The sequence below is a fragment of the Dermochelys coriacea genome, chromosome 10 (genome assembly GCF_009764565.3).
Source record: "Dermochelys coriacea isolate rDerCor1 chromosome 10, rDerCor1.pri.v4, whole genome shotgun sequence".
NCBI classification, from domain to species: Eukaryota; Metazoa; Chordata; order Testudines; family Dermochelyidae; genus Dermochelys; species Dermochelys coriacea.
In genome coordinates this window covers 19,816,177-19,842,689 of record NC_050077.1, presented here as the reverse complement: position 1 = coordinate 19,842,689, position 26,513 = coordinate 19,816,177, and the positions used below count along the sequence as shown (strand labels likewise).

At 41.5% G+C, this 26,513-nt stretch overlaps 1 protein-coding gene across 5 annotated transcripts in view; it reads left to right on the top strand.

The window, feature by feature from the left end:
• The window catches only part of LOC119862204 (multidrug resistance-associated protein 1), an 84,604-nt gene extending 58,304 nt beyond the window's left edge, over window positions 1-26,300 (top strand). For 2 of the 5 annotated variants that reach the window (XM_038418476.2, XM_043494120.1), the window contains exons 16-31: window positions 1,093-1,219; window positions 3,915-4,091; window positions 5,829-5,996; window positions 6,772-6,949; window positions 13,011-13,095; window positions 14,102-14,240; window positions 16,164-16,371; window positions 17,336-17,646; window positions 18,607-18,806; window positions 19,254-19,380; window positions 19,976-20,077; window positions 21,358-21,504; window positions 22,496-22,654; window positions 23,992-24,158; window positions 25,061-25,255; window positions 26,164-26,300. In XM_038418476.2, coding sequence (XP_038274404.1) covers window positions 1,093-1,219; window positions 3,915-4,091; window positions 5,829-5,996; window positions 6,772-6,949; window positions 13,011-13,095; window positions 14,102-14,240; window positions 16,164-16,371; window positions 17,336-17,646; window positions 18,607-18,806; window positions 19,254-19,380; window positions 19,976-20,077; window positions 21,358-21,504; window positions 22,496-22,654; window positions 23,992-24,158; window positions 25,061-25,255; window positions 26,164-26,272 — 2,599 coding nt within the window. In that variant the 3' untranslated portion in view covers window positions 26,273-26,300. Of the gene's footprint in view, window positions 1-1,092; window positions 1,220-3,914; window positions 4,092-5,828; window positions 5,997-6,771; window positions 6,950-10,587; window positions 10,592-11,560; window positions 12,079-13,010; window positions 13,096-14,101; window positions 14,241-16,163; window positions 16,372-17,335; window positions 17,647-18,606; window positions 18,807-19,253; window positions 19,381-19,975; window positions 20,078-21,357; window positions 21,505-22,495; window positions 22,655-23,991; window positions 24,159-25,060; window positions 25,256-26,163 lie in introns of those variants that run through there. The other 3 variants (XM_043494121.1, XM_043494123.1, XM_043494122.1) reach the window with 3 other exon arrangements.
• The last annotated feature ends 213 nt before the right edge of the window (window positions 26,301-26,513 follow it).

Here is a 26,513-nt window from a genome sequence, read left to right as displayed (position 1 = left end):
ATCACTGCACAATAAATAAGCTTTGCTAAAATGGTAAGTCTGTGCTCCAAAGAGTTTACAACCTTGAAGGAACAGCAATACAAACACATTTCACTTAGACATAGATAGGATGTTTCATGCTTTATAAGGTGTGTGGGTTTTGTTTGGGGGGTGGAGGGGGTGCAAGGAGAAAGACTGTTGAATGGGAAGGGAGCTTTTGCATCCTCTAATTAGGAGTCTCTTTCAAGCATACAGGTTGGTATGAAAGAAGACAAAGTTATTAGTGGGGTAAGGAGTCAAAAGGAATAGCCAGGAGAAAATCTGGTGTAGAGCATCTGCAGGGCTAGGGTAGAAGAAGAGAAGATGGAGGTAGGAGCAGAGTTCTCTGGAGGCTCAAAGGGATGAGAATAGTTTGTAATTAGTACAAGCTTTGAGCTACACAACTAACCAGCCCTTCTTGTTTTATGACTTCAACCATGGGGCTCCTTACACCTATATCCGCTTCCCTGCCAGGCTTCCACCCTATCGTCCAAGTCTCCCCCTTAAACATCTTATCTATAGCTCTCTTCTTTCGAGTACTGGGGATGGGTAGGAAAGGAACTTTACAAAATCCTCAGGATGCACACTGTGCTAACCAATGCACCTGCAGGGTTGCTGCTGGAAGCCTTCCCTTAATTCCCCTTGTTCTTTATCATATATTTTCTAGGATGCAGTCATTGTCTGGTGTTTATAAAACACCATGCATATTTATAGTGCTGAATAGACAATATGAGGCAAAGCTGGTGCAGAGAGTATCAAGAAAAGGTGAGAATATCTGACTGGTTGGCAAGAAGGATGGTCTTGGCAGCTGCTTTTTGGAGGACTGATCACATACTGAGACTATATGATTGTTTATAAGTAGAGCTGAGCACATTCTGCATATAGAAGGTTGAATTCTCAGACTCATGTTGTTGTTAAAGAATCAGTGGACTATTGTAATTGTCGGCAGCTATAGAGCCAGTGTTCTGATTGTATCTGGTGTTTCTCTGTATTTGATACTACAATAAAATGCTCACCATTATTTGTTTGTGGTATTGTACCAAGGGAGGCTGAATTGTGTGTGATTTATTTCAGCATTAATTTCATTGTCCCTGAAGGCTCTCTGATTGCCATTGTTGGACAGGTTGGCTGTGGAAAGTCGTCTTTGTTGTCTGCCCTTCTAGGAGAGATGGACAAGAAGGAAGGATATGTGGCTGTCAAGGTAGGACATGTCTGGATAACAGTTCTGTTTGTGGGCACTTCTGAAGTGATGATGATACTTCCATAGCTTGGGCCGGGTGGGGGGGAAGCCTCTCAAAGTAACAAGTGTGTTTTTTTTTATGGGTATGGGGGGAGGAATTGTGCTTGTGCTGCATTATGATGTACATAGAGGTCTGAAAGTGTGCATGGTATTTAAAATTTTGTGTTTATCATAGAAATATCAGGAATATAAAACCTTGTTCCTGTTTTTGCAGGGGGTCTTTGTGGAGGACCTAGAGAAATGATTTGGAAGCTTTCTCAGCCCTAAACTGAAAGGGAGAGGGCAGGGTTGAATCTCTTACAGAGACCTTTTTTCCAGCTGTAAATTTGTTCTTAATACAGATTTCAGTTGAAAAATCCAGTTCTCAAATTATCTGAAAAAAATCGCTTCCCCTCTTAATTTTTTTTTTACTTTCATTTCCTTTGTGCCTATGATGTAGTCTTATTAATTCTGTCATCCTTTGAATCTTCCTGGAAAAACAAAGTGAACAAGACATGAATTCTCATGTTGCAACCCCCATTCCCCCCTCTCCCCTTCTCCCTTGTTTTGTTTTTTTTTTAACAAAAATATTCAATACAAGCCATCTTTTTCCTTATCCCCTGTTGTATGTGATGGGGAGAAATACTCCAATCTTTCATTTAATAATTTAGTAGTGACACATGCATTTCTGAAGCCTGACTCTCTCTCTTTAGTAAGGCTGTCGATTAATCTCAGTTAACTCGCGCAATTAACTTAAAAAAAAATTAAGCATGATTAATCGCAGTTTTAATCACACAGTTAAACAATAGAATACCAACTGAAATTTATTAAATATTTTGGATGTTCTTCTACGTTTTCATATATATATATTGTGTTGTAATTGAAATCAAAGTGTGTATTTTTGATTACAAATATTTGCACTGTAAAAATGATAAACAAAAGAAATAGTATTTTTCAATTCATAGAATCACAGAAGATTATGGTTGGAAGAGACCTCTGGAGGTCTAGTCCAAACCCTGCTCAAAGCAGGACTAACCCCAACTAAATCAAAATTCACCTCCTACAAGTACTATAGTGCAATCTCTGTTGTGGAAGTGCAATTTACAAATGTAGATTTTGTTTGTTATATAACTGCACTCAAAACTAAAACAATGTAAAATTTCAGAGCCTGTAAGTCCACTCAGTCCTACTTGTTCAGCCAATTGCTAACACAAACAAGTTTTACATTTACAGAACATAATGCTGCCCTCTCCTTATTTATAGTGTCACTAGAAAGTGAGAACAGGCATTTGCAAGGCGCTTTTGTAGCCAGCGTTGCAAGGTATTTACCTGCCAGATATGCTAAACATTCATATTCCCCTTATGCTTTGGCCACCATTCCAGAAGAAATACTTCCATGCTGATGATGATCATTTTAAAAAAAAAAAGCATTTGACACTGAACTCCTTGGAATTGTATGTCCTCCGATTTATCCGCATTCTGCCATATATTTCATGTTATAGCAGACTTGGATGATGACCCAGCACATATTGTTTATGTTAAGAACACTTTCACTGTAGATTTGACAAAATGCAAAGAAGGTACCAGTGTGAGATTTCTAAAGATAGCTACAGCACTTGACCCAAGGTTTAAGAAGTTGAAGTGCTGTCAAAATCTGAGAGCGATGAGGTGTGGAGCATGCTTTCAGAAGCCTTGAAAGAGGAATGTGGAAACTACAGAACCCAAACCACCAAAAAAGAAAATCACCTTCTGCTGGTGGCATCTGACTCAGATAATGAAAATGAACATGCATCGGTCTGCACTGCTTTGGATCGTCATCAAGCAGAACCTGTCATCAGCATGGACGCATGTCCTCTGGAATGGTGGTTGAAGCGTGAAGGGACATATGAATCTTCAGAGCATCTGGCACGTAAATATCTTGCGACACCAGGTACAAAAGTGCCATTAGAACACCAGTTCTCACTTTCAGGTGACATTGTAAATATGCAGCCGGCACCATTATCTCCTGCAAATGTAAACAAACTTGTTTGTCTGAGTGACTGGCTGAACAAGAAGTAGAAATGAGTGGACCTGCAGGGTCTAAAATTTTACATTGTTTTATTTTTGAATGCAGTTTTTTTACATAATTCTACATGTGTACGTTCAACTTTCATGATAGAGATTGCACTGTAGTACTTGTATGAGGTAAACTGAAATACTATTTTTTTATAGTGCAAATACTTGTAATCCAAAAATAAATATAAAGTGAGCACTGTACACTTTGTATTCTGTTATAATTGAAATCCGTATATTTGAAAATGTACAAAACATCCAAAAATATTTAAATGTATTGTTTAACCATTTTTTTTTTTTAAAAAAAATTGATTTTTTTTAAATCACGCCATAGCCCTATTAGCACTCACTACTTCTATAGAGCACGTGTGTTTGCATGGAGAATTCAACAAGGTGGATGATGATGGGGGGGGAAGCATCTTCCATTAGAAGACCATTACCCAAAACATATTTGTAACATGATTACATGGAAGAGAGGGCATGGCTAACCAAAGCTGCCACAGACGCATGCTGTTTTAGCAGGCTAGCTCTCCTTAGCAGCATATCTGTTTGCCTACCCTGGGAAGCACGCTCCCAGCTGCACTATAAAACATACATTATTGCTGTTTCTTTTTGTTTCTTATAGGGCTCAGTTGCCTATGTTCCTCAACAAGCCTGGATACAGAATGCAGCTCTGAAGGACAATATTATCTTTGGGAGGGAGATGAAAGAGAGCCACTATAAACATGTGATTGAGGCTTGTGCACTTCTACCTGACATAGAGATTCTTCCTACAGGAGACAGAACAGAAATAGGGGAAAAGGTATTGAGATACACCCCTGCATCCTAATGGATGCAGTCATTGGAGTTAGACACATACTTTCCATTCTAACTCTCTGTTTAGAACTGTACAGAACTTGAAAACCTTTTGGGCAGAAATCTTCCAAACTGGGTCTTCACCTGAACACCTTCAGGTTTGGGTTTTTCTCTCTCTCTCAAGGTTGAGCAAAAGTGGTGCTTTTAGAATGCTAGGAGAGCTGGGGAAGAAAGCCTGTCCCCATTAATAGATTGATGTAGTTACAAGGATTTTCATTGTTATTATTTTATTAAGCAGTCCAAGAGCTGAACCTTGACTAACAGTATGGAAATCACCCTCGTTGCTGAATGTTCCAGTGAAAACTGGTCTTGATTTTCAGAGTACTGACCCTTAGCACAAATTTAACTAAGTGTTGAAAAATGTAATAAAAAAAAAAAAAAAAGTATGTGAACAGGGACTGAGGCCACCTATGTAATTGGCCTGGAGTGACCATAGTTATGGACTTGCTAAGGAACACCGCTTGATGCTTCACTGTGCAGACTCTTCCCAGCAGCTGCCTCGTTGGCCCCAAAGGCCCCCAGTGCCTGTAAAAATCCACTTTCCAAGCAAACTAAGCTAAGTGCTGCTCCAAGTACAGCCACCCCTCACCTGAAAGGAGCAGGCAGCTAGGTGAATTGGGCTGTTTGTCAATGAGGAAACAGGAGGAGAGCCCTTGAAAAGCCCTTATCGGAGCCCCTACACACCACGCAAAGCATATAGCAGTGGAGGGAAGGCATGTGCATGCTTTGTAAGGTGTACAGAAGGCATTCCCACACTGGTGCATCCTGGAAGTGTGCAGCATCTAAGGAGAGTGCATAGGGCTCACAGTTCTGGTGTGGGCTGACCAAATAGTTCCAGATTATGGAGTGTATGTGGTCTCTCACTAATATTGCAAGATAGCAGAGCCAGAGTGCTAGACCACAGAGGAGGAGAGGATTTTTAAACAGGAATTCTGCACTTCTGTCTCTGAATAAGGCCCTTGCAAAACCTAGGGCTAGTCGTGCTTTGGCTTGCTCTCATGATAACTACAGAACTGAGTTTGCAAATGGGTTATTTTTCAGAGTATATTTATTTAAACATTCCATTTTTCACTTGTAATATGAAATAGCTCCTATACAATCAAGAACTCCTCTTTTCATCATGGAAACTAAATGCTTGTTTATCAGTACAGCACTGAAGTGGCTTCCCATTTTAGTAAGAAAACTAACTACAATCATGTTTTAAAATGCCTTCCGAGCTCTGGGCAAAATGTAGGAGGTGCATTCTATTCACAGAACTCCCACTTTAATTCATGGAAATCCTGTGAATGTAACAAGTTACAGGGCATGCAGTAGAGATGATTGTATTACAGTGGTGTCAAAAGTCCCTACCTGGAACTTCCTCCCTCTTGTGGGAGGTATTATAGAAACATATAGATAGATCTGGTCCCTGCCACTGATTGGTGTTTCACATGTTTAGAGGCCTGGACAGACATTAATTAATGTCTAGATTTTCCAGACATATCAGAAAAAGGAGGCATTAGCCCACGATTTTTAACACTATTAAGCTACTGAAATAATGTCTAATATTTGGTATGTTTATCATGAAGCTGCAGCTCCTCTAATGCCTTCACAGAAGCCTCTTATGACTTTTACCCTCCTTCACAAACTGAAACAATGTATTTTACTGTAAAACCCAGCAGCACTTTATTACCTTCCTCTCCAGGGTGTGAATCTCTCTGGAGGACAGAAGCAGAGAGTCAGCCTAGCTCGGGCAGTTTACTGTAACACCGATGTCTATTTATTTGATGATCCTTTATCAGCTGTTGATGCCCATGTTGGGAAGCATATTTTTGACAAAGTTATTGGACCAAAGGGAATCCTGAAAAACAAAGTAGGTATTTTTAAATGATACTTTGGATCGGGGTGACTTTTCTGTGGAATGATCCTTTCTGTGATTTTTAAACTTGGTTCAAAAGGTTCCAAGAACTAGAAAACTCCTTTGAAACAACTTCATCCATTTTACTTCCCGGTTATCATCATTTTTATTCCTCAGTTCTATTTCCAATTAGATCTGACTTGTTACATGATCTTGTGAAAGTCGCATGAAACCTCTGGACCTTGCTTTTACTCATTTGTAAAATGAAGAGATGTGAAGATGTAGGCCCAGATATTTAAAAGTATTTAGGTGCTACTCAGTTCAGCATTGCAATACCTAAGCCTTATTTTCAAAAGTGACTTGGGTGTTTTTGTCAAGTCCCAATGACTTTCAGTGAAACTTAGGTGCCTAAGTCACTTTTGAAAATGAGACACATGCTCCTATGTCAGATGTTGCAATACTGAGCAGAGCAATAGCTTTAAAAATCTGGGCTTAGTGTTAAGTGCTTTGAGCCTTTCTGATGAAAGATACAATAGCATCCATGCAAAGTATTATGAGAGAATTCAGTGACTCCAAAGGCCTAAGATGTAGGTCAGCTGGAGGAGAAAACAATTAAAAAACAAGAACTAATTTTTTCTAAAAATTACCATGTGCCTGTTGTGTGTGGTGTTACGCACATAATTAAAATCTGATGTGCATCACTTACTGCAAGAATTTAACACTTAGTTACTGTTTAGAGAGAACCTTGTACTCAAAATATATGTAATATAATATAATTTTTTAAATCTAGACTCGGGTTTTGGTAACTCATGGAGTCAGTTATCTGCCTCTCATGGATACAATTATAGTGATGACTGATGGTAAAATATCAGAGATGGGATCTTACCAAGAGCTGTTAAAGCAAGACGGGGCCTTTGCAGAGTTTCTTCGTACATATGCTAACGCTGACCAGGATGTGGAGAATGGAGGTAAGTTTACAAAGAAACTCCACTGAGCTAAAATGATGTGCTGCTTGCTAGTGGGTTTGTGGTAGCATACTTTGAGTGCCTTTCCTTCCCCATGGTAGATCAAAATAAGCAGGGATCCTTGTTTCATGAAGGTGTCCATGATTGGCTGGTAGAATTGAAAACCAGGTATTCAATATTCGGCATAACAGGTGAAGTCTGTTGGGCTGTAGAATAATCTCCTGTGGAAGTCCAATCATTAATCCTTTCAAATTGTCCAATACAGCTCTGAAGTCAATCTAAGGCTGGGCATCTGTTTATTTCTAAAAGTCGTGGAATCTCTGACTTCTTATCCAGATGGCTGATGAGTCCCTCACATAAATGGGACCTTACATAATCTGAGAGCAGGAAAGAGCAGCTGTTTCTTTTCCCAGCTCTTCCTGTTACAACACAGCTGCTTCCACACTTAGAGAATGTGGGGAATCTTTGTAACTTTCTAGTATTGCACCTTGTCTGCAAATCTCAGAAGAAGGACCTAGGCCTGTCTGATTTCTTACAAGACCCACTCAAATTGTTTTCTGGCTCTGTTCCCTGCATTAATGCTCAAATACAAGCAGTGTATTTAGTGTGCTTGGCTGGTGTTACACTGATTCCCTCTGTTTGCACATAGGATGTGTTCTTTGGCATGCTCCTTCTGCTGATGCTCACAAATGGCAGGTTTTGCAAGAAATGGATTGCTCCTGCTGATTTTTGCGTAATTCACACTATCACCTGAAGTGCTGCATGGGTGCTTGGTGCTCTAATCCTCATCCTGCCTGAACATTATCAGTAGAACAGGAGCACTGAACCACAGAATATGAACGAAACTGTCAGAGGAGCAGTAGAGCTGTACTGAATTGCTGCCTGTCCTCTCAGCCAGAAGAGAAGTGAGAGTAGTTTTCTGCCCTCTACCACAGACCAGGAGAGGGAAGTGAAGTGCTTGCATCCCCTTTCTGGCAATGGGAGAGGTGAGTGGGAAGGGAATGACAGGTGGAGAGAGGCTGACAGAGAGTGACTAGGGAACAGGGTGGAGAGTGAGGTCAGGTGAGGGGGTCTGTAAGGTAGGAAGCAGAGGTGCCCTTGTCCTTCACAGCCCGTAGAAAGCTATGACAGTGCCCCTCTGATTATTGGAGAAAGCAGAGCAGAATGTGCCTCCTTGGTGAGAGCATTTATTAATGTGTGTTGTAGAAGAGCTCAGCTTGTCTTCTGAATGTGTTTGTTGAATCTGCTCCATTTAGGTTTGCCAGGTGTCTGGTTTTCGACTGAAAGGTCAGGTCAGTACCCCTCAGAGTCAGTACCACTGACCAAGCCGTTAAGTCTGGTTGATGGGGCTGGCAGCCTCCTTACCTGGCTTCATGTGCCTCCCAGAAGTGGTGACGTGTCCTTCTGGCCTCACGGGCAGAGGAATGGCCTGTGGAGTTCTGCACGCTGCTCCTGCCCTGTGTGCCAGCTCTGCAGCTCCCATTGGCTGGGAACTGCAGCACACACTGCGCAGAGCCAGCTGGCCACCCCTAGGCCTAGGAGCAGAGAGACATGTCACTGCTTCTAGGGAGGCCCCCCCCAAGAGTTAAGTTCTGCCCGGAGCACACACCCCACAACTGTCCCATACCCCAGCTCCTTTCCCCAGCCCTGAGCCCCCTCCTGCACCAAAACTCCCTCCCAGAGCTTGCATCCCGCACCCTACTCCCATATCCCAACTCCTTGCCCCAGCCCTGAGCCCCCTCCCAAACCCTGAACCCCTCATTTCTTGCCCCAAACCAGAACCTGCATCCCCAGCCCAGAGCCTGTACCCCATCCCATACCCCATTCCATACCCCAACCCTATACCTCAGCCCTGAGCCACCTCCCACACCCTGAACCCCTCGGCTCCATCCCCCAGCCTAGAGCCCCTTCATCCCCAGCCCCATCCCAGAGCCCGCACCCCACCCCTGCTGCACCAGCTCAGAGCCCCCTCCTGCATCTTGAACCCCTCATTTCTGGCCCCACCCCAGAGCCTGCACCCCCATCTGGAGCCCTCACCCCCCTCCTCTGCCCCAGCCCACTGAAAATGAATGAATGAGTGAGTGAGGGTGGGGGAGAGCGAGTGACAGAAGGAGGGGGGATGGAGTGAGCGGGGGGGTGGGGCCTCAGAAGGGGCAGGACCTTGAAGCAGTGGGGAAGGGGCGTGGCAAGGGTGTTCACTTGTGTAATTAGAAAGTTGGCAACCCTAGCTCCACTGGACCTTTTGTAGGCACTGGCGTTCTCGGGGAGGTATGATCCTCTGGCTAATGCGCTGAGCCGAGACTCTGAAGATCTGTCCTTTTCACAGTATGATTTTGGGCATGTCACTTAATCTCTCTCAATTCCCATTCTCCCATACTGGGAGAGCTGTGGGGCAAAGTAAAGATTGTGAGGTTCTCACCTACCACTGGGACAAGTGCTACAGAGAAGCCTTTACAATAGAAGAAATATGATTAACTTGCACACTGTATAGAATTAAAGAAATAATACTTTAGGTTGGTAAGCAGCTAGATGTACTCTTATTTAAAGGATAGCTGATACAGACTTCAATGTATGAGCAGACTTCAAAGAGAAGGATTAATCTGTCTTTTTCTTTTGTAGCCTGAATAACATTTAATACTTTGCAATTTGAACAGGTATTTCCTGTAAGTTGCCTAGTTCTAGCCTTTGTCAGCTCACCTAGGCAGTTTTTTTTCTTTTTTGAAGGCTTTGTATATGTAAACGTGCTTGACAAGTATGCCCTTGCTTTTGTTGGAAAGTCTTTTCCCATTGGTTTGTTTTGGAAATAAATCCATTGTTTTAGTATGCTGTACTGATTAGCCATCCCTGCATGTAATTCTTCTTAATTACTATGACCCAGATGCACATGGGCTCCTTTGTGGTGTTTGCTAATGCAATGTATTATCATAGTGTTTGACCACTAATTGCCCTATAGTTTTGGGCAAATCTCTTTATCTCTGCTTTAATTTTTCCCTATCTGTAAAATGGAGGTATTTGCTCTCTCTACCTACTTCACATGGACTAATTTGAATTAACGGGGCCATATAAATGAGAAGTCTTCGTTTCTGAAGTCAAATTACTGTGTATCTCTGTATCTATAGTCACATAGGCAGACTGTATAGGTCTATGGAAACTAAGAAAAAGGAGTCATCACTATATAAATAAGTGTCCTAAACTCCCCCAGCCCTAGTACTTGTCTGCCATCTCCAAAGCTCAGTTTGGCTGCCTGTCCTCCCATGTTGTCTTAATGCTGTCTGAACCTTGCATAGCTTTCCGTCCACCCTCCCATAGTTGCTTTCCAATGTACCTGTTTCCTGCTCCTCCATTGGTGCAGTAATTGGGCTACCCATTAGTCTTGCCTCTTTACCTGTTCCTTCCACCCAACTTGACTTAGAATAGCATAAATGTCTCATGCTTTCATCTCAACGTATTTATGAAGAGCTCCAGCATTAACTTCGAATTTTTCTTTCTAAGCCTGCAACTACTTTTGGCAGGTTGGGAGGGGCGCGGGGCAGCTGTTTTAGTAAACTTTCATAGCAAGTAATCATTTTCTTTTTTTTAAATCCCACTCTTTACCATTCTCTTCTTGCTTCCGTTAATATACAGCAGCAAAGAAAGGAGAAGGAGGTTTGTCTGTCTTATTTTATAGCCTTTAACTGTTTCATCACCTTCTTCCCCCTTTATCCCTCTCTCTCCTTCCCCCCTGCACCTCCCCCCCCCCCATCCTGAACACAGATCCAAAGACAGGAGAAGACAAGGAAGGTTTGTGTTGGTTTGCTCAGGTGCTTTTCTGCATGTAGATAGTGGAAATAGTTGACTGTGCTATAAAAGATGTGCATGGTTTTGGAAAAGTCAGTGTATATGTTTAAACTCAAAATATTCATTACAATACCCCCTTCCAGATGTTAATGGCCCCTCTTAATCCATTTCACAATGAGGAAGTTTGGTATGTTTCTAGATCTGGCGAGAGTAAACACTATAAAAAGTCTTTTAAACTTTTACTGTTAGGTTTTTAAAGTTTTAGTTCAATGCAGCCTAATTTTTTGGCAGGGGGGGGAAAATAAATATGAAAGATGGAAATCCTTATTGAATATCCCATTGACGGGTGAGATGGGTCTTGTCTCTTAAACAACAAACCTGTCAGGAAGATGGAAATTGAGGGCCCAATCTTGCAAATGCTTATGCATGTGAGTAATCGCATGAAATTAAACAAGACCACTAACATGCATGAGAGTTTGCAGGATTGGTGCGTTAATGATTTCTTCATTTCCTTTCTCTAATGCCTGTTTAGTGTTCTAACTATACGACTGTATGATTTGAAAAGGAATTCTTCAGTGGTGACTAAAGACATGAAATAAGGATAGTTGTTAGTGAGTTTGCATCCTCACTGGTATGGTGCCAGATGAACTATACTTCTGAGAGCTTTCCTTGTTTCTCAAATACTGTATTCAACATGCGTAGAAATATTTATCGCGTACAAAATTAAATCTGACTTTGAAGAGCCGTTTGGGAGCTGTGGGCTTTTTTAAAGTGGAATAAGGGTTGCCATTAAATTCAGTCTTTACAATTGAAAGGAATTTTGAATGCTTGAAGTTCTCCTAAAGAAATACTGTCTGGGTAAAACCCAAAAACCTAAATATATTTTCTCTTTTTTAATGACTTTCATTTGTAAATTTCTTAGTTTTAATATTGTGAAGTTTTCATTTATGCTGTTTTATTCACTGTTTGCACTTCACTCATCATGGACATTGAAACAGCACCGATCAGTTTAGCTTTCTGACTCTCTGGCATTAGCACGATGTGTCAGTGTTTCATTTGCAAACGCAGTAGAGAATGCCATAAGTCAAACAGCTGTGATTCAGTGGAGTTGGTTAGGTGGTTGTTCAGAAAAATAGTTCATGGAAACAGTTAACACTTTCATTTTTAACAAAACAAACGTTTTTAGGTCTAAATAATTGTCTCCCTATTAAATGCTTTTTTTCCTAATAGATACAAACTGACTATTTTTGGCTGTATTCAGCCTCTTTAAGAATGTTTGTGTGCAGAATTCCTTCTGGGTTAAACACTGAACAGCCCTGCATACATGGAAACATTATTGCCCAAACTAAGAGAAGGTGGTACTTTAAGGGAAAAAAGTTGTTTGATTTGTGTGTGGAAAATGATGAAATATAAATGTCAGGAGCTGATAGCCACACTAGACACTGTTTCCTAGAGTTTCATTAAACTGCCTGGAGAAAGCTTTGAAATTAATTCTTGTTGTTTATCTTTACTGTTTCACAAGCTACATAAACTTCAAATTTTGAGTTGGTTTTCTAAGAGTTTCGGGTTAACTTGCCTAAAGGCAATACTGCCTCTTCTTAATAGAATAGATTTATATAGATGTATTAAGGGGGAACGTAACACCTATTTTTTTGCTTAATGTTAGATTTATAGAAAGGCCTTTCTATTTACTCAGCCTCAGTAGCATGTACTTGATTAATCCTATTGGAAAGTTGTTTGCCTGCTGTGTAGTGGTGTTTGTTTTAGGGTACGGAAGGAAAGCCAGCATTCTCCAAGTTATTCTGAATGTATCTCCTGCCTCTGCACTAAAAATCCAGAAAAAACTTGTGTGGCTTCCAGTTTGCTCTAAAATAAAAATAACTTTTTGCCTTTTTATGAATAGTCAAGGCATGAATTTTTGAAGAGTAGAAAAAGCTTAGAGCATCCTCCTAAATTAGCCCTAACATGTACTGTACTATGAAGTTGATGTGTGCTTTAGTGTGAAACACTTTTCTCTTAACTCTATTTCAAACTATTAAAATTAGTGTGCATTGAGTAGGGAAAGGAGCATAATGTTCTGTTTTTGCATTTGCTCATAAGATTAAGATTCAAACTAATGCTAAAAAGTATTGTTAAAACCTAATTAGAAGTAATTACCATATAGAGTATTAATTGCTTAATTGTGTTCTCCCCTTTGGGTGCAATTTTGGTATGAAATATTTGACTGGGTTTTGACTCTGACTTCTCTGGCTGTGGCCAACTTTGTTCATTTTTGCTTTTCCTACAGATGCAAACAGCCCAACTCTGAAAGAAGGAAAGCATATGGAAAATGGTGTTCTCGCAAATGAAGCAACAGGAAAACCGATACGTAGGTGTGTAGTTGTTTCAAAGCAGAGTAGGTCAAAGTGCACTAGGGAACTGTTAGTGCTCAGTAGTGGGGTCTACATGGACAGTTAGTGTGCGGCACACTAGTATGTTATACATTTACAGCCCATAGTTCTGTGCACTTTCTCTTCACCTAGACAAGCCCTTAATCTTTTTCTTCTGCTTTATGCTGGACAGTTTGCAGCCTGCTCTTACTGTGCAAAGTACACTATTTCTGCTCTTCATGAGAATGAGTTTCCTTAAATGATTAAAAGTCTTAAATGTCTTTTTTGACCTGAGCAAAGACTTGGAAAATAAAGTCTCTATCCTTCATGCTTCCCAAAGAGAACATCTAAGGTTGTTTTGTCGTTCCGTAGTGTAAGCCTTGTGCTAAGGAAGTTCACGTGCCAGCAAAAATTGAATATCCCATGAAAATCTGAGCCTGTTCCACACACGGGTTTGCATTTTGTAGGGAAGCTTCAGTTCAGGATACCCACAAGTCATTCCATTTCTCCTTTAAACATCATAGAGATGAATATGCCCATTTCTAGAAGTAATTTGACTGCAAATTTTGAAGGCTGACGAGTAATGTATTCAATGTATTTAATTTTCCAATCCTGCTGATGATGGGAATACTCTTGAGTCCGTGCATCTGCACAATACAATGGCAGGATACAGAAAGGCTGTTTTTTTTTTTTTTTTTTTTTTTAAACTAAGGAATCTTTCTTCCTTGAGTTTGCTCAAGCAAGAACCCCTCTCTGGCTTGTTAGTCCATCATTTTGTACTTATTCTGATGCATTTGTCGTCAGGTGGTAAGGAGGCAATCAGGTAGAGAAGAGTGAGTTATTGCTGAACAATCTCATGCATTCTCCTTCTAGGGAGGTTTCTGTCTGGCTCAGCGAAGCACAGAGTAAGATTGTATCCAGACTTGTAGATCTAGGTCATTGAAATCCATTTGCCAAGTAAACAAGTGGTCCCTCTTATGATGGCTTGTTTAAAAATATGTTTTTTCAGACAACTTAGTAACTCATCAACGTACAGTGGAGAAACAGGGAAGTCTTTGAACCAGGCTAGTACAACAGAGCTTCAGAAGGCACCAGCAGAAAAGAATGCTTGGAGACTTACGGAGGCTGACACAGCAAAGACTGGGAGGGTGAGATTTAATTATTTCTTTTCATTTCCAAATTTAGTTGATCAAATATCCCTATGATTCAGGAGATAATAGCATTCAAACGTACAAGCAAAACGCCATAAGCTCTGGAACTAGTGGTGCTGGGAGTGCTGCAGCACCCCCTGGTTTGAAGTGGTTTCCCTTATATACAGCAGGGATCTCAAACACACTGCCCATAGGCCACATACGGCCCATGGGATTTTTCCCTGTGGCCTGCCAAGCTCCCCACAGCCCCCTCCCAGTCCCGTCCCCAGCCTACCTCCAGGCCAGGGGTGGGCAAACTATGGCCCAGGGCCAGATCTGGCCCCACAGGGTTATGATTTGCCAACCCCGTGATGCTGAGGGCCCCACGCCACTCCGGGAAGCGACAGGCACCGCTTCCCTGTGACCACGGGGAGAGAGGGAGCAGAGAACTCTGTGAGCTGTTCTTGCCTGTGGGTACCTCCCCCAAAGCTCCCATTGGCCGGGAATGGGGAACCGCGGCCAATGGGAGCTTCAGGGGAGGTACCCACAGGCAAGAACAGCACATGGAATTCTCTGCTCCCCCTCCCCCTGGAGCTGCAGGGACAGGGTGCCTGCCGCTTCCTGGAGCAGAGTGGCATGGGGCTAGGGTAGGCAGGGAGCACCCCTGCCACCCCAGAGCCACTCAAGTTAAGTGGTGCTGGACCAGAACCTGAACCCCTCCTGCACCCCGCACCCCAACCCCCTGCCCTGAGCCCTTGCCACACTCCAACCCCCTGCCACACACTGCACTTCCTCCTGCACCCCAAGCCCCTACCCGGAGCCCCCTGCTGCACCCAGCAGGCAGGGGCGGGGATGGAGCGGGGGGGCGGGGGTGATGCGGCCCTTGGGCCAATGTAAGAGTCCTCATGTGGCCCTCTTGGTGATTGGAATTTGAGACACCTGATATACAGGGTTTACAGTGCCTCACAGCACTCCTACTATACAAATTGTTCCAGCATCTCTGCAAAGAGCAAGTAACTAGTTTTGGGAAGGAGGTGAACACTTTTTTTTAGTTGACTTCATTGTAACTTCATTGATTGTTTCTATACTCTATGCTATTAAATCCGTGTCCCAGGTTTGTTTGTAGGCCCAGAAAGGGCAGAGAGGGAGGAAATGAGAGCTTCACTTAAACTGGTGTGGCTAGCACCATTACCTGGAAAGCTGGAAAAAAATGAGGTGAAAATTTCAGCTGCTAATTATAACTCTATTGCGGTCACTTCTGGGAAAGAGGCTACAACATTGTGACCAGCTCTGTGACCTGAGCCCCACTCTAGAGGGATTGGAATTGAAAACCAAGTTTCCACTGTCAGATCCAAATGCTGAATCCCAGCATGTGGAGGGTTTTTGTAAGAGATCTGTAAACTAGTGCTTTGGGAGGGAAAATACTTCTCTGCTGCAGCATAGATGACAACTATTTCACTTGAATCTTTCTCTAAATGTAGCTTATATTGGGAAGTAACCTTGGGCTCAGTTTTTCCTTTGGTTGTAGTACCCCCCCCTCCCCCCCGAGGTTGGTTCCTCCAGTTAAAAGGTGGGAGGATTTTATGGCTAAAGCCCAGAAACAGAAATTCTATTCCTGGCTCTGCCATAGATTTCCTATGTGAGTTTGTGGAAGTCGCTTAATCTCTGTCACTTTCTCCATGTGTGTAAAGGCAGCAGAGCCTACCAACATCCCAGGGCAATTGTGGGTCACTGAGCTAACCTTTGCAAGGCATGCAGTTAGAATGTGGCACTGGTGTTGCCAGGCATTATCTTTCTGGGACAGGACTAGTAGGTATTTTGTGGCCTGCCATAATATGTTGATTTCACCATCCTGTAGGTGGTGATTACATATATGGGTGTGTTAGGCCTCACACTTCCTGTGTAAAGTGACCTTTTTTATTTTTCCTCTTGCATCTTTAGGTAAAGGCGACCATGTACTGGGAATATATGAAAGCCATTGGACTCTTTATCTCTTTTCTGAGCATCTTCCTTTTTATTTGTAACCATACAGCCGCCCTGGCTTCCAACTACTGGCTAAGTTTATGGACAGACGATCCCATTATTAATGGGACTCAGCAGTACACGCACGTCCGGCTAGGAGTGTATGGAGCACTGGGAATGTCTCAAGGTTTGCCTGGAATTATCTGTTTAAGCTATTTTAAAACTAATTGACTGGTTCAAAATATTAAGCCAAATGCTAAAAAGATCAGTGACTTGGTGTGTCCAGCACTGCACAAAGGCTTCCTCAGGCCTTCCTTTCGCTGCCATGAATTTTATTTTGCTTTTTATGGGAAGGTTTAACTAATGGCAATAAACTATTCAGTTTAGTGAATTTGGTTTTCTTTTAATGTAAGAAACAAAGCTAGAATGCATATGGTTATGGGATCTGGAACCTTTAGCCTCTGGGTGGCTGGTTCAAATCCATCCCAAGTCTGTGATGACTGAAAGTTACCACCATCTGATGGCTCTTTGACCTGTATGAAATGAATGGAGTCTGTCCAGTGGTCAGGAGCTGCCACACTTTTTGATCTTCTTTGGCAGCCTTACTGGTAGTTCTAGAGCAGCAGCTAAGGATTGCCGGAGCCATGTGGACTACTAAACTATCCTCTCACTGCTGCACGGGTCCTGCCACCTCAGGATTCAGACACGCTGACAGAGTATCCAGGAGAAGCTTGCACAATTGCTGCCTGTTAGGTCTGTGCTGTGCATAAATAGGCTTTGTCTGACCTGAAATTAAGCACGCAATATCCCACTTCTCTTCGGAATTGCCATGTCCAGTATTGCAACGAGAAATAAACACTTTAAAAAAGTGGTGCAGAGTGTAAGCAGGCCACGTGTGCCAAATACTCTGAAATCACATGTTCCTTCAGATGAGCTTTCCTTTTTCACTGAAGAGTCTTTTACTGCTCAGTCCAACTAGTTCAGAACACCATCTGCTGCCTTCAGTGAGGGTTGATTGATTTGAATTTGTGTTGACTAAATGGACTGTGGTTTTAGATTTCATTGATTACAAACAAAGAATAAACATAATTGGGAAAAATGTTTCTGCCCTGGGAGGGAAAAGAAGTTGTCAACTTGGTTTTCTTTTTCAGGTATTGCTGTGTTTGGCTACTCAATGGCTGTGTCAATAGGGGGGATATTTGCCTCACGACACCTACACATTGGCCTGCTTCACAGTGTCCTTAGGTCTCCAATGAGTTTTTTTGAACGAACACCCAGTGGAAACTTAGTGAACCGGTTCTCTAAAGAGATGGACACCATAGACTCTGTGATTCCTCAGATAATCAAAATGTTCATGGGCTCACTGTTGAACGTCATGGGGGCCTGCATCATCATTCTCTTGACTACACCAATAGCTGCCATCATCATTCCGCCGCTGGGACTTGTCTACTTCTTTGTGCAGGTAGGGAACGTCAGCCATTGAGCTCTCTCGCCAGCGTGTCTCTCTCCTCTCCTTTTGTTACTTAGCTTTTAGATTTTAATGTGTCTTGAGTCCATGTTTGACTGACCATTTTCGAATACTATCTGAAGTGCACTGTGCATGGCACGCCCGTCAGCTTGCTGGATTTCCAGTAGCTGAGCATTCTCTACTTTGCCTGTCTGAATAGGACACTGGAAAGAAACTCCTATAATTCAAACAATGTGTGTGCGCTTCAGAGAGGCACAGATGTAGAAAGTGCAGGTATAGTCAGAAAAGTGAGCCTAAAACAGGGAGAAGATAGGATTGACAGCAGCCTTTTTACTCTCCAGTCTTGCTTTCTGTGTTTGTCATTCCTGCTTACTTTAGTGGCAAACCTCCCCCCCCCCCCCAAAAAAAACCCCACTTCAGTGCTTTACTCTGGTTTTCCCTGCAGAGCCAATATAGCCACGGGAAAGGGAATTGGCTTCTCTTTTTTGGCTCCTGTATCAGTGGGTTTGTTGACCAAGTTCCAGTTGTTGAATCTTTTTTTCCTGGTGGTGGTGCCTGAGCCAAACAGAACTCAGCTTTACTCTCAGATCCCAGACTGAGCTTGTAGGACCAGCATATGAGGGGAAAATAAATCTTCCTGGTGTGAGAAAATGTGATCTTCGGCCATTTGGCGATCACAAACACGGGCCCCCACAATGCTGTTTTTACCATGCTTCTTAAAAACGCAGTCAGACTAGATAGTCGTATGATCTCTTCTGGTTTTAAAATCCATGAATCAGTGTATTTTTGTAGAAGCAAATTGGATTTCTCAAAGTGATGTGTAGTACTCTTATCCGGAGTAAAAGTCTGGGTGAGAGTTGGCTTCCTTGACTCCCTATAATTAATAATAGTTGAAGTCGTATCCAGGCTGTGCTGTGCCTTTGAACTCAGTGTTTTACTCAACTTGATTTCCAGAGATTTTATGTGGCCACCTCTCGTCAGCTGAAACGTCTTGAATCTGTCAGCCGCTCTCCAGTGTATTCTCACTTTAACGAGACTCTCCTGGGTGTCAGTGTCATTCGAGCCTTTGAGGAGCAGACGCGTTTCAAACAGCAGAGTGACTTAAAAGTGGATGAAAATCAGAAAGCGTACTTTCCCAGCATTGTTGCAAACAGGTAAATGGGCGTGATTGTTGGGTCAGCACATAGACAGCAGTGGCATAGCGAGGGTGCAGTTGTGCAGTCCTCGCTCTGTTACTCGGGTAATTGATTTCAGAGGAAGTTTTGCTCCTCTCTTCACTTTCTCTACATGTTCATTTAGCTGAGCTGTGGCTGTGTTGGTACCTGAGACCCAACATGTTCAAGGTTAAAACAGGAATTTCTGCCCCAAGAGTTTTTCATATGCTTCTGCGCCCCATGCTTCTGGAAATGATCAGATAGCTCCAAATATGTCACTTCCCATGTCACTGGCAAAAAGGGGAGGAGTAGATGTAAATGCCTCAGTGTAACCATATATTTTAAAAAAAAAAACAGATATGAATTTAAGCATGTTCACTCTGAATTTTTGTTCGTTTTTTCATCAGATATTTCTGGAAAATGGAATCACTTGTCTGTGTCTTGCAGGTGGCTGGCTGTCCGGCTGGAATGTGTGGGGAACTGTATAGTCTTCTTTGCGGCGCTGTTTGCAGTGATTGCTCGCAATAGCCTCAGCCCTGGATTAGTTGGACTGTCAGTGTCCTATTCATTGCAGGTAATATACTTCAGGAAATCTTTCTGCACTTTAAGACCACATCCACCTGGTAAATCTGTAATGGAATTGGAGTTGAGAATTGATCTGTCTATAGTCATAAATAGGTTTTGTCAGTACAAACTGAATCCCCAAATACATCATGAAACTAAACAAGTCCTGGAGAGAGAACTGATTTGTGGAGAATGTGATGGGGAAAATGTTTACAGATGAGATTTAGAGTCCAGGTGGGGTGGGGCTTTCTTATGTGGGAGGCGCTGAAAGGAGAAACCTTTTGAAATAATGAAACAAAGTTGTGACGTGAGACACTGACTCCAGCAGGACAAATGGGGAGCTGGTTTCAGGGTCACACTAGTGGCCAAGTTCTGCTCTATACTTATACAGCTCCCATTGCACATGTCCCAGTTGCATTTCATAATCGTAGAAGGTGGCGAGTTGTTCCCATCCCATCCCATCCCAGGTAAGGTCAAGTGCTGTGTTGTGCATTTAATGAGCAGATGGTACTTCGGGTTTTCATCTCAGTATTGCATGCTAAATGTTCTTCTCTATGTTGATGTCCATTTGTATTGTAAACGCTCCATTTAGGAATTTTCTGCAGGTTACAACATACTTAAACTGGCTGGTTCGCATGTCATCTGAGCTGGAAACTAACATTGTCGCTGTGGAAAGAGTCAAAGAATACTCTGAAATGGAGAAAGAGGTACATTGTGGCTAATAGGTTGTATAATTATGTCTAAAGATCTTCCGTGCTATTAACCAATTCTTCAGGCTTGCATTGTACGGTCATTGCCTTTCTAATGGGACAGAAGGGGGACTTCCTTTCAAATCAGTCAACCTGCCTCCTAACTGGCTAGACGACAGTATTGGTTTCTGAACAGAAGAATTTACTCTAAGATGTTTCTTGCCATTCTGCTAGTGGGCTGAATTTGCTGCATTCATGGAATCTCAGCCCTTACTGACAAGGGAATCCAGAGATATTTGTACTTGGAAATTGCTTTTTAAGAGCTAGTTGTTTTCTTCTTTCTTAATGCTGAGAGTGCCGCCTAGTGGCAGAATCTTAACTTCGCCAGTATTTTTCTTCACTTCTAGCATTTGTTTTCTCTATCACTGTATGCACTTAATTTGTAGGAAGCCTTTGTCTTCTGTCTAGTCCATGCTAAATTAACAAATGGAGCTATGCAAAATTCATTTTCAGTCTGATGATGACTCATGTAAACTTCTTTTGGTTATGTGTGTTTTCTCCTCTTAACCTTCTTCCCCCACATTATTTATTTTGGGCAATGTGTTCATAGGAAGCCCAAACCCTCAAATCGAAACCCAGCCCAGTCTGAGTTATGTCTGGGATGGGGTACAAACCAGAGAGTTCCTCCTCACTCCTTTCCACTTGTGGTTCCTCCAAACTAAAAGCTTTTGGAAAATTTCCTGATTTTTAAGAATGTTTTTAATTGGCTCTAGTAATGAATCCACTGGGATCTCTGCTTTTAATATATCTGCTGATTAGGGTGAAAACCCTGCTCTGTTTACACACCCACTGAAGTCTGAATCAGAACTCATTCATTACCACCATGCAAAGTGTTCAGTTTTCTCTGTCTCAGGCAAGCTTCTTCTAGTTCTAAACCTGGCTCTTTGGGTTGGCACCACAGTGTGTAACTGTTGCATGACCAGTTTTCAGAGTGGTAGGGGTGTTAGTCTGTATCAGCAGAAAGAATGAGGAGTACTTGGCTTATGCTCAAATTTTCGTCTCTAAGGTACCACAAGTACTCCTCATTCTTTCTGTTGCATGACCAGTTTGTCATATTTGCTGTCTGCTGTTCTCACATCAGCAATTGTAGAGAGACTTATCCCGGGAGGCTTGTTTTAGTCAAGACACACATTTTTCATAACTTTAGAGTCGAATCTTGCCCTTGGTTATACCTTGTAACCTCATTGTCTTCAATGTAGCCAAATTTGCCCTGAATGGGTGGGCAATTGTTCTTTCAGGCTCCATGGTGTACTGAGCAAACTGCTCCACCAAACAGCTGGCCTCATGAAGGCAAAGTGGAGTTCAGAGGCTATGGCTTACGTTACCGGGAGGACTTGGATTTAGTTTTGAAAAACATAAATGTTACTATAAACGGAGGAGAGAAGGTAAGTAACATGGCTAGCTGTTTATACCCACACTGTGTTTTATAAGCTATCATATGCATATAGCACTTCAGCTGACAATGGGATTTGAGCCCTGAGACTTTCAGCACTAAAAGGATGAGGTTCTACCATTGGAGCTAAAAGAATAAGTCCTTCAGTGGCTGGTCTTTATAAGACAATAAGAGCCCACTACAGCTGCCAGCTAAAGTGGGACAAGACCCCTGTTGTGGGTTGCACATGCTCACTGTTTTCCTGGGCGTGTGCTCTTTTGGTATAGAAATACAAATGACTGTACTGGAGAATATGTGACCTTAACCAGTTGCCTGTTTTATTCAACACAAGTAAAATGAAATGGCAAATTGATGAAGTTTAAACTGCACTTACTGCTAAAAACCTAAGTCATGTGTCATGTACCACATTTTACTGACTTGTGCATCCTTTTTTATGTAGGTTAATATATATTTTATTTAAAAATAAATGCAAGGCAGTTTATATTAGTATGCAAGCACAAATCCAAGAAAGGCACATGTTTATGTAACTTCCTAATCAGGCATGCAACTGAGTATTATGTTAATGAGCACAATTGTAGCCTAAATTAGGTGGAAAAACAAGATCAAAACCTATAGCTCTACAACTGAAACTACAAAACACATACAAAAGAAAGGAACAGGTGTGATGTGAACTTTGTCAGCACTTCTCTACTTCACATTTTCACCACAATTCCATTTTCCTGTCCAGAAAAGTCCCAAAGCTTTTCCAGGTGCACTGAAATTTTGATGTGCTGTTTGAAGGATATTTTCATTTTCTGTATATATGCACCATCGGTTGCTTGTGCCGACTTAGTTCTCCATTTTCTTAACATAGTTGCTTTGTACTGGGTAGATGTATGGATTACATCTGAAATTGTGTCCACTTCAGGAGATTCTCGGTGGCACTTTGACTTTATCCTTTCCCCCAGAATTATTAAATAACTACTTTGTGTGTCTTCTAATAGGTGGGAATAGTTGGAAGAACAGGTGCTGGAAAATCCTCCCTTACTCTGGGTTTATTTCGAATCAATGAATCAGCAGAAGGAGAGATTATTATTGATGGAGTTAACGTGGCAAAAATAGGGCTCCATGACTTGCGGTTCAAGATCACCATTATTCCCCAGGTAGGTGCAAAGTTCCTGCCAATACCATAATTGATTTATGGCTATTGAGGCTTTAATCAACTGAATGCATATTTTATTAATATACCTTATTAGTGTCTGATTCAACACCCAGTGGAGTCGATGGGACTCTTTCCATTGACTTCAGTTGACTTTGGATCAGGCTTTTGTGCTGGCTTAGGCATGTTTCATTTTCTTTATGTAACAAATCAAACTTGGATCTGAATTGGTTTGCTGGCATGGAGGCAGGATCCAGGGCCTTCTGAAATTATGAACTCATTCAGTTAACGCCTTGTAATAGATTTTCAATAGTCACGTAGGTCCTGATGCTGCAAATTGCTCTGACCAGGTAGTGCAGCTGGCATGATGTGGGCCTCAGTAGGTTTAGAACCCTCTAGTGCTTCTGGACCAATAGAGGGCATATATAGACTGCATATTACAGGGTAGAGACGTCTCACTAGAATTACACTAGAACACAATACATTTCACTCTGTTTTGACAATAACTTGGCAGATCAAGTGTGGTCTCCGCAGTTCACTTCTGTTTAGGAACAGTAAGAAACAACATTAATCATATGGAGCTTTGCCACAGGGCACTCCAGTGTTGAGGGTTTAGGATCATGTTTTTGTTTTGGGCTTGATGTCTGCTTATCAAATTGCCACATGACTGAGTCAATTCCGCACCCTAGGCTTGGTGGTCAAATGTCTTTGAATTCAGTTTTTAAAACTATTGTGTTTATAAGTTACTAGCTTTTAGTGTACACGCTTTTCTGCCTATTTATAGTAATGAAAGACGGAACTGGATTTAAATAATTGCAAAAGGTTTTCTGCAATTCATCTGTCTAGGTTCTGGGTAATAGGTTTGACGTCAGGGGATTATATTGCTTTTGCCCTTTTTTGATCATTCCATATTAGATTTCAGCTTTGCTATCCCTAACTGCCATAAGAGGAAATGCAATAAGTAGATTGTAAATGCATGATGCATTTATTGATGCAGCCAGTTTGGACTTTGAATCTTGTGGGAGTGTATTTTGAAGTTTGTTTTTCACATGCCATTTTATTTGAAAAAAATGTTTTGGCATTTAAATTGAAGCTGTTTCTATATATTCTTTGGTATTGCAACTAGTCTGAGGTTCTTTCTGCAGATGCATTTTCCAAGCAAGAAACAAGTTACTTTATTTAAAAATAATTGAACTCAAAAGATCTTTTGTTATAATTAATTATATTCCTTGGGTTGCTTACAAAATATACCATTTCCTTTGCCATTTAAATGAAATCTCTTGAACATTTGCCATATTCTTTGTATGTAGAAGTGTTGAGTGCATGTTGTTTTCTGACTAGGATCCAGTATTATTTTCTGGCTCTCTGCGTATGAATCTTGACCCTTTTGACAAATACTCTGATGAAGAAATTTGGATGTCTTTGGAATTGGCTCACTTGAAAAATTTTGTTTCGTCTCTTCCTGATAAACTTAATCATGAGTGTTCTGAAGGTGGGGAGAATCTAAGGTACAGTAAAATTTTTCAGTGAAAATTTACTGTTAAAGCTAAAACTTTTGACAGCATATGAGAAACGTATACGCTTGTATGTTCCCACTTTATTTCAGACTACAGGTTCAATTTTACTACTTGTGACATGATTGGTGCAGTACAAACATGAGATCCCTGACCCGTGGACCTTAAAATACATCTCAGACATCAAAACAGACCTAAAAATATAAATAAACATTGTAGTTTTTATTCACTGCATAAGACCTAATTATCTTGTGTTGGGGAAACAGAGAAACTTTAATGAGAAATTGCCAGAGACACAATTAGGTGTTTTTGAAAATATTTTAAACTTTAAGCCATGTAAGTGAAAGTACATACTTAAGAAATAGTAAGTTAAATATATTAATTCATATTTATTGGCTTGGGCAATTTGGGGAGATTTTTGGTTAACTTCAGGCTGCCGTAGTGCTTACAATTTGGAGAGAGAATTGTACCTAACGAATGCAGGTTTCATACTGCAGCTGTAATATAACTGCAGTACTAATCCTAAATAAACACATTTAATCTACTGATTGTAAATTGGCCACCAAACCAGTTCAAATACAAAACTATGGAGAACTTTGCCACAGTCTGCACTGTTTAAATACTATAAGCTGGTGTACTTACACATTACAAATGGTTTCCATGTACCTTTCTAAAAACGAAAGCTCTTTAAAAATTAAAGAATTAAGAAGCTGTAGTAAGACACCCTCCGTTTATAGAGAAGAAATAACAGAACTTGAAGTTCATTCCATATCTGAAGCTTGCCAGACTCTTGGCACCTAAAACTCACAGAAGATTGTACAGGTAACAAAGTTAAGATGTGAAACAAAATACAAGTTTCTTCTTACAGTTAACTTTTTTTTTTTTTTAAAAAAAAGTGTCGGACAGCGTCAGCTGGTGTGCCTCGCTCGGGCTCTACTTCGAAAGTCCAAAATCTTGGTTTTAGATGAAGCCACTGCTGCTGTTGATCTTGAAACTGATAACCTTATACAGTCAACAATAAGGACTCAATTCGAAGACTGCACTGTTTTAACTATAGCACATCGTCTAAACACTATTATGGACTATGAAAGGTAAAGTGATGCAGCTTTTGCAAAGGGAGAATGGTCTTTAGTGTCTGTATCTTGCATGAATAGGAATCGATGTTAACCAAAAATGGACACCAATCAACTTTTAAAAATATTTTTTCCTTACGTTTGCTAGATCTGTTATCAGCTGAAATTCGTGAGTTCTTTGTGTGTCCGTATCGCCAGTGTAAGCATGCTGAGGGTCAAGTTCTGTCCTGGGTTATCGTTTTGCAACTCCATTGTCCACAGCATGCTTGCACAGATGTGGCTGAGGGCAGCACTTGTTCTTACAATTGAAATGTAGATTCATAATGTTCCCTCTTTCTCTGAGTGGGGGGTAGGAATCAAAACTTGATAAGCCCCTGACTCAGGTGTTCTACCCTTCCACTTTTTCTGTGACCCCTGTAATTGGACTGGGGAGCCACACTATGGATGGGACAAAGCAGGAGAAGTGGGCATTGTATCCCCACCAAACTTGCAGGTATTCACCACCTCTATTAACACTCACTCAGTACTAATTCAGGCATTCCAGCCATTAATGCAGCGGAAGCCCCCCCACATTTGGTCGATGCTCCCTCTTGGGGGGTATTAGCAGTATTTTTCTCCCAGCTGTCAGCAAGTTGGGGGTAGCATTTCGACTCTGAACGCTGGGTTTCCTGACTTCTCAGAGCTTGCTTTCACAGCCTTAATGTTACAGTAACACTGTTGCTTTGCTTAGGAAGTCTACACCGATTTACTCTGTGCTTATCTGCAATAGGATCAGTGAGGTCAGGGACAAATTTCACCTTTTTGTGAAAGCTCTTGAAAATAACCATGGGAAAATAATGCAGGCTGAATGTGAAGATTGCTATGCTAAGATTGCTAAAATTCCAAATAAGTCAGTATTTTGACCATTTTTTCTTTTCTTGTTTTAGAGTTATAGTCCTTGATAAAGGTGAAATTGTGGAGTGTGATTCCCCAGCCAATCTACTTCAGAAGAAAGGCATTTTCTATAGTATGGCCAAAGATTCGGATTTGGTATAATACAAGAACTTAGCTTGTATGTGTGGGGGGGAAAAGGGGTGGAAATTGACTGACTATACACATTGAGAGGATTTTGAGAATTCAGACTTCCTTTGTTCTGCTACTCAAACCAAACGCTTCCACCTCAGACCTGGAAAAATCTAAGTTTAACATGAAGAAGATAAAAGTTACATAAATGCAAGTCTTTTTTCCTTAAGGGTTTATTTTGCAAGGAGTAGAAGTTCTGAATGTACTGTGCTAA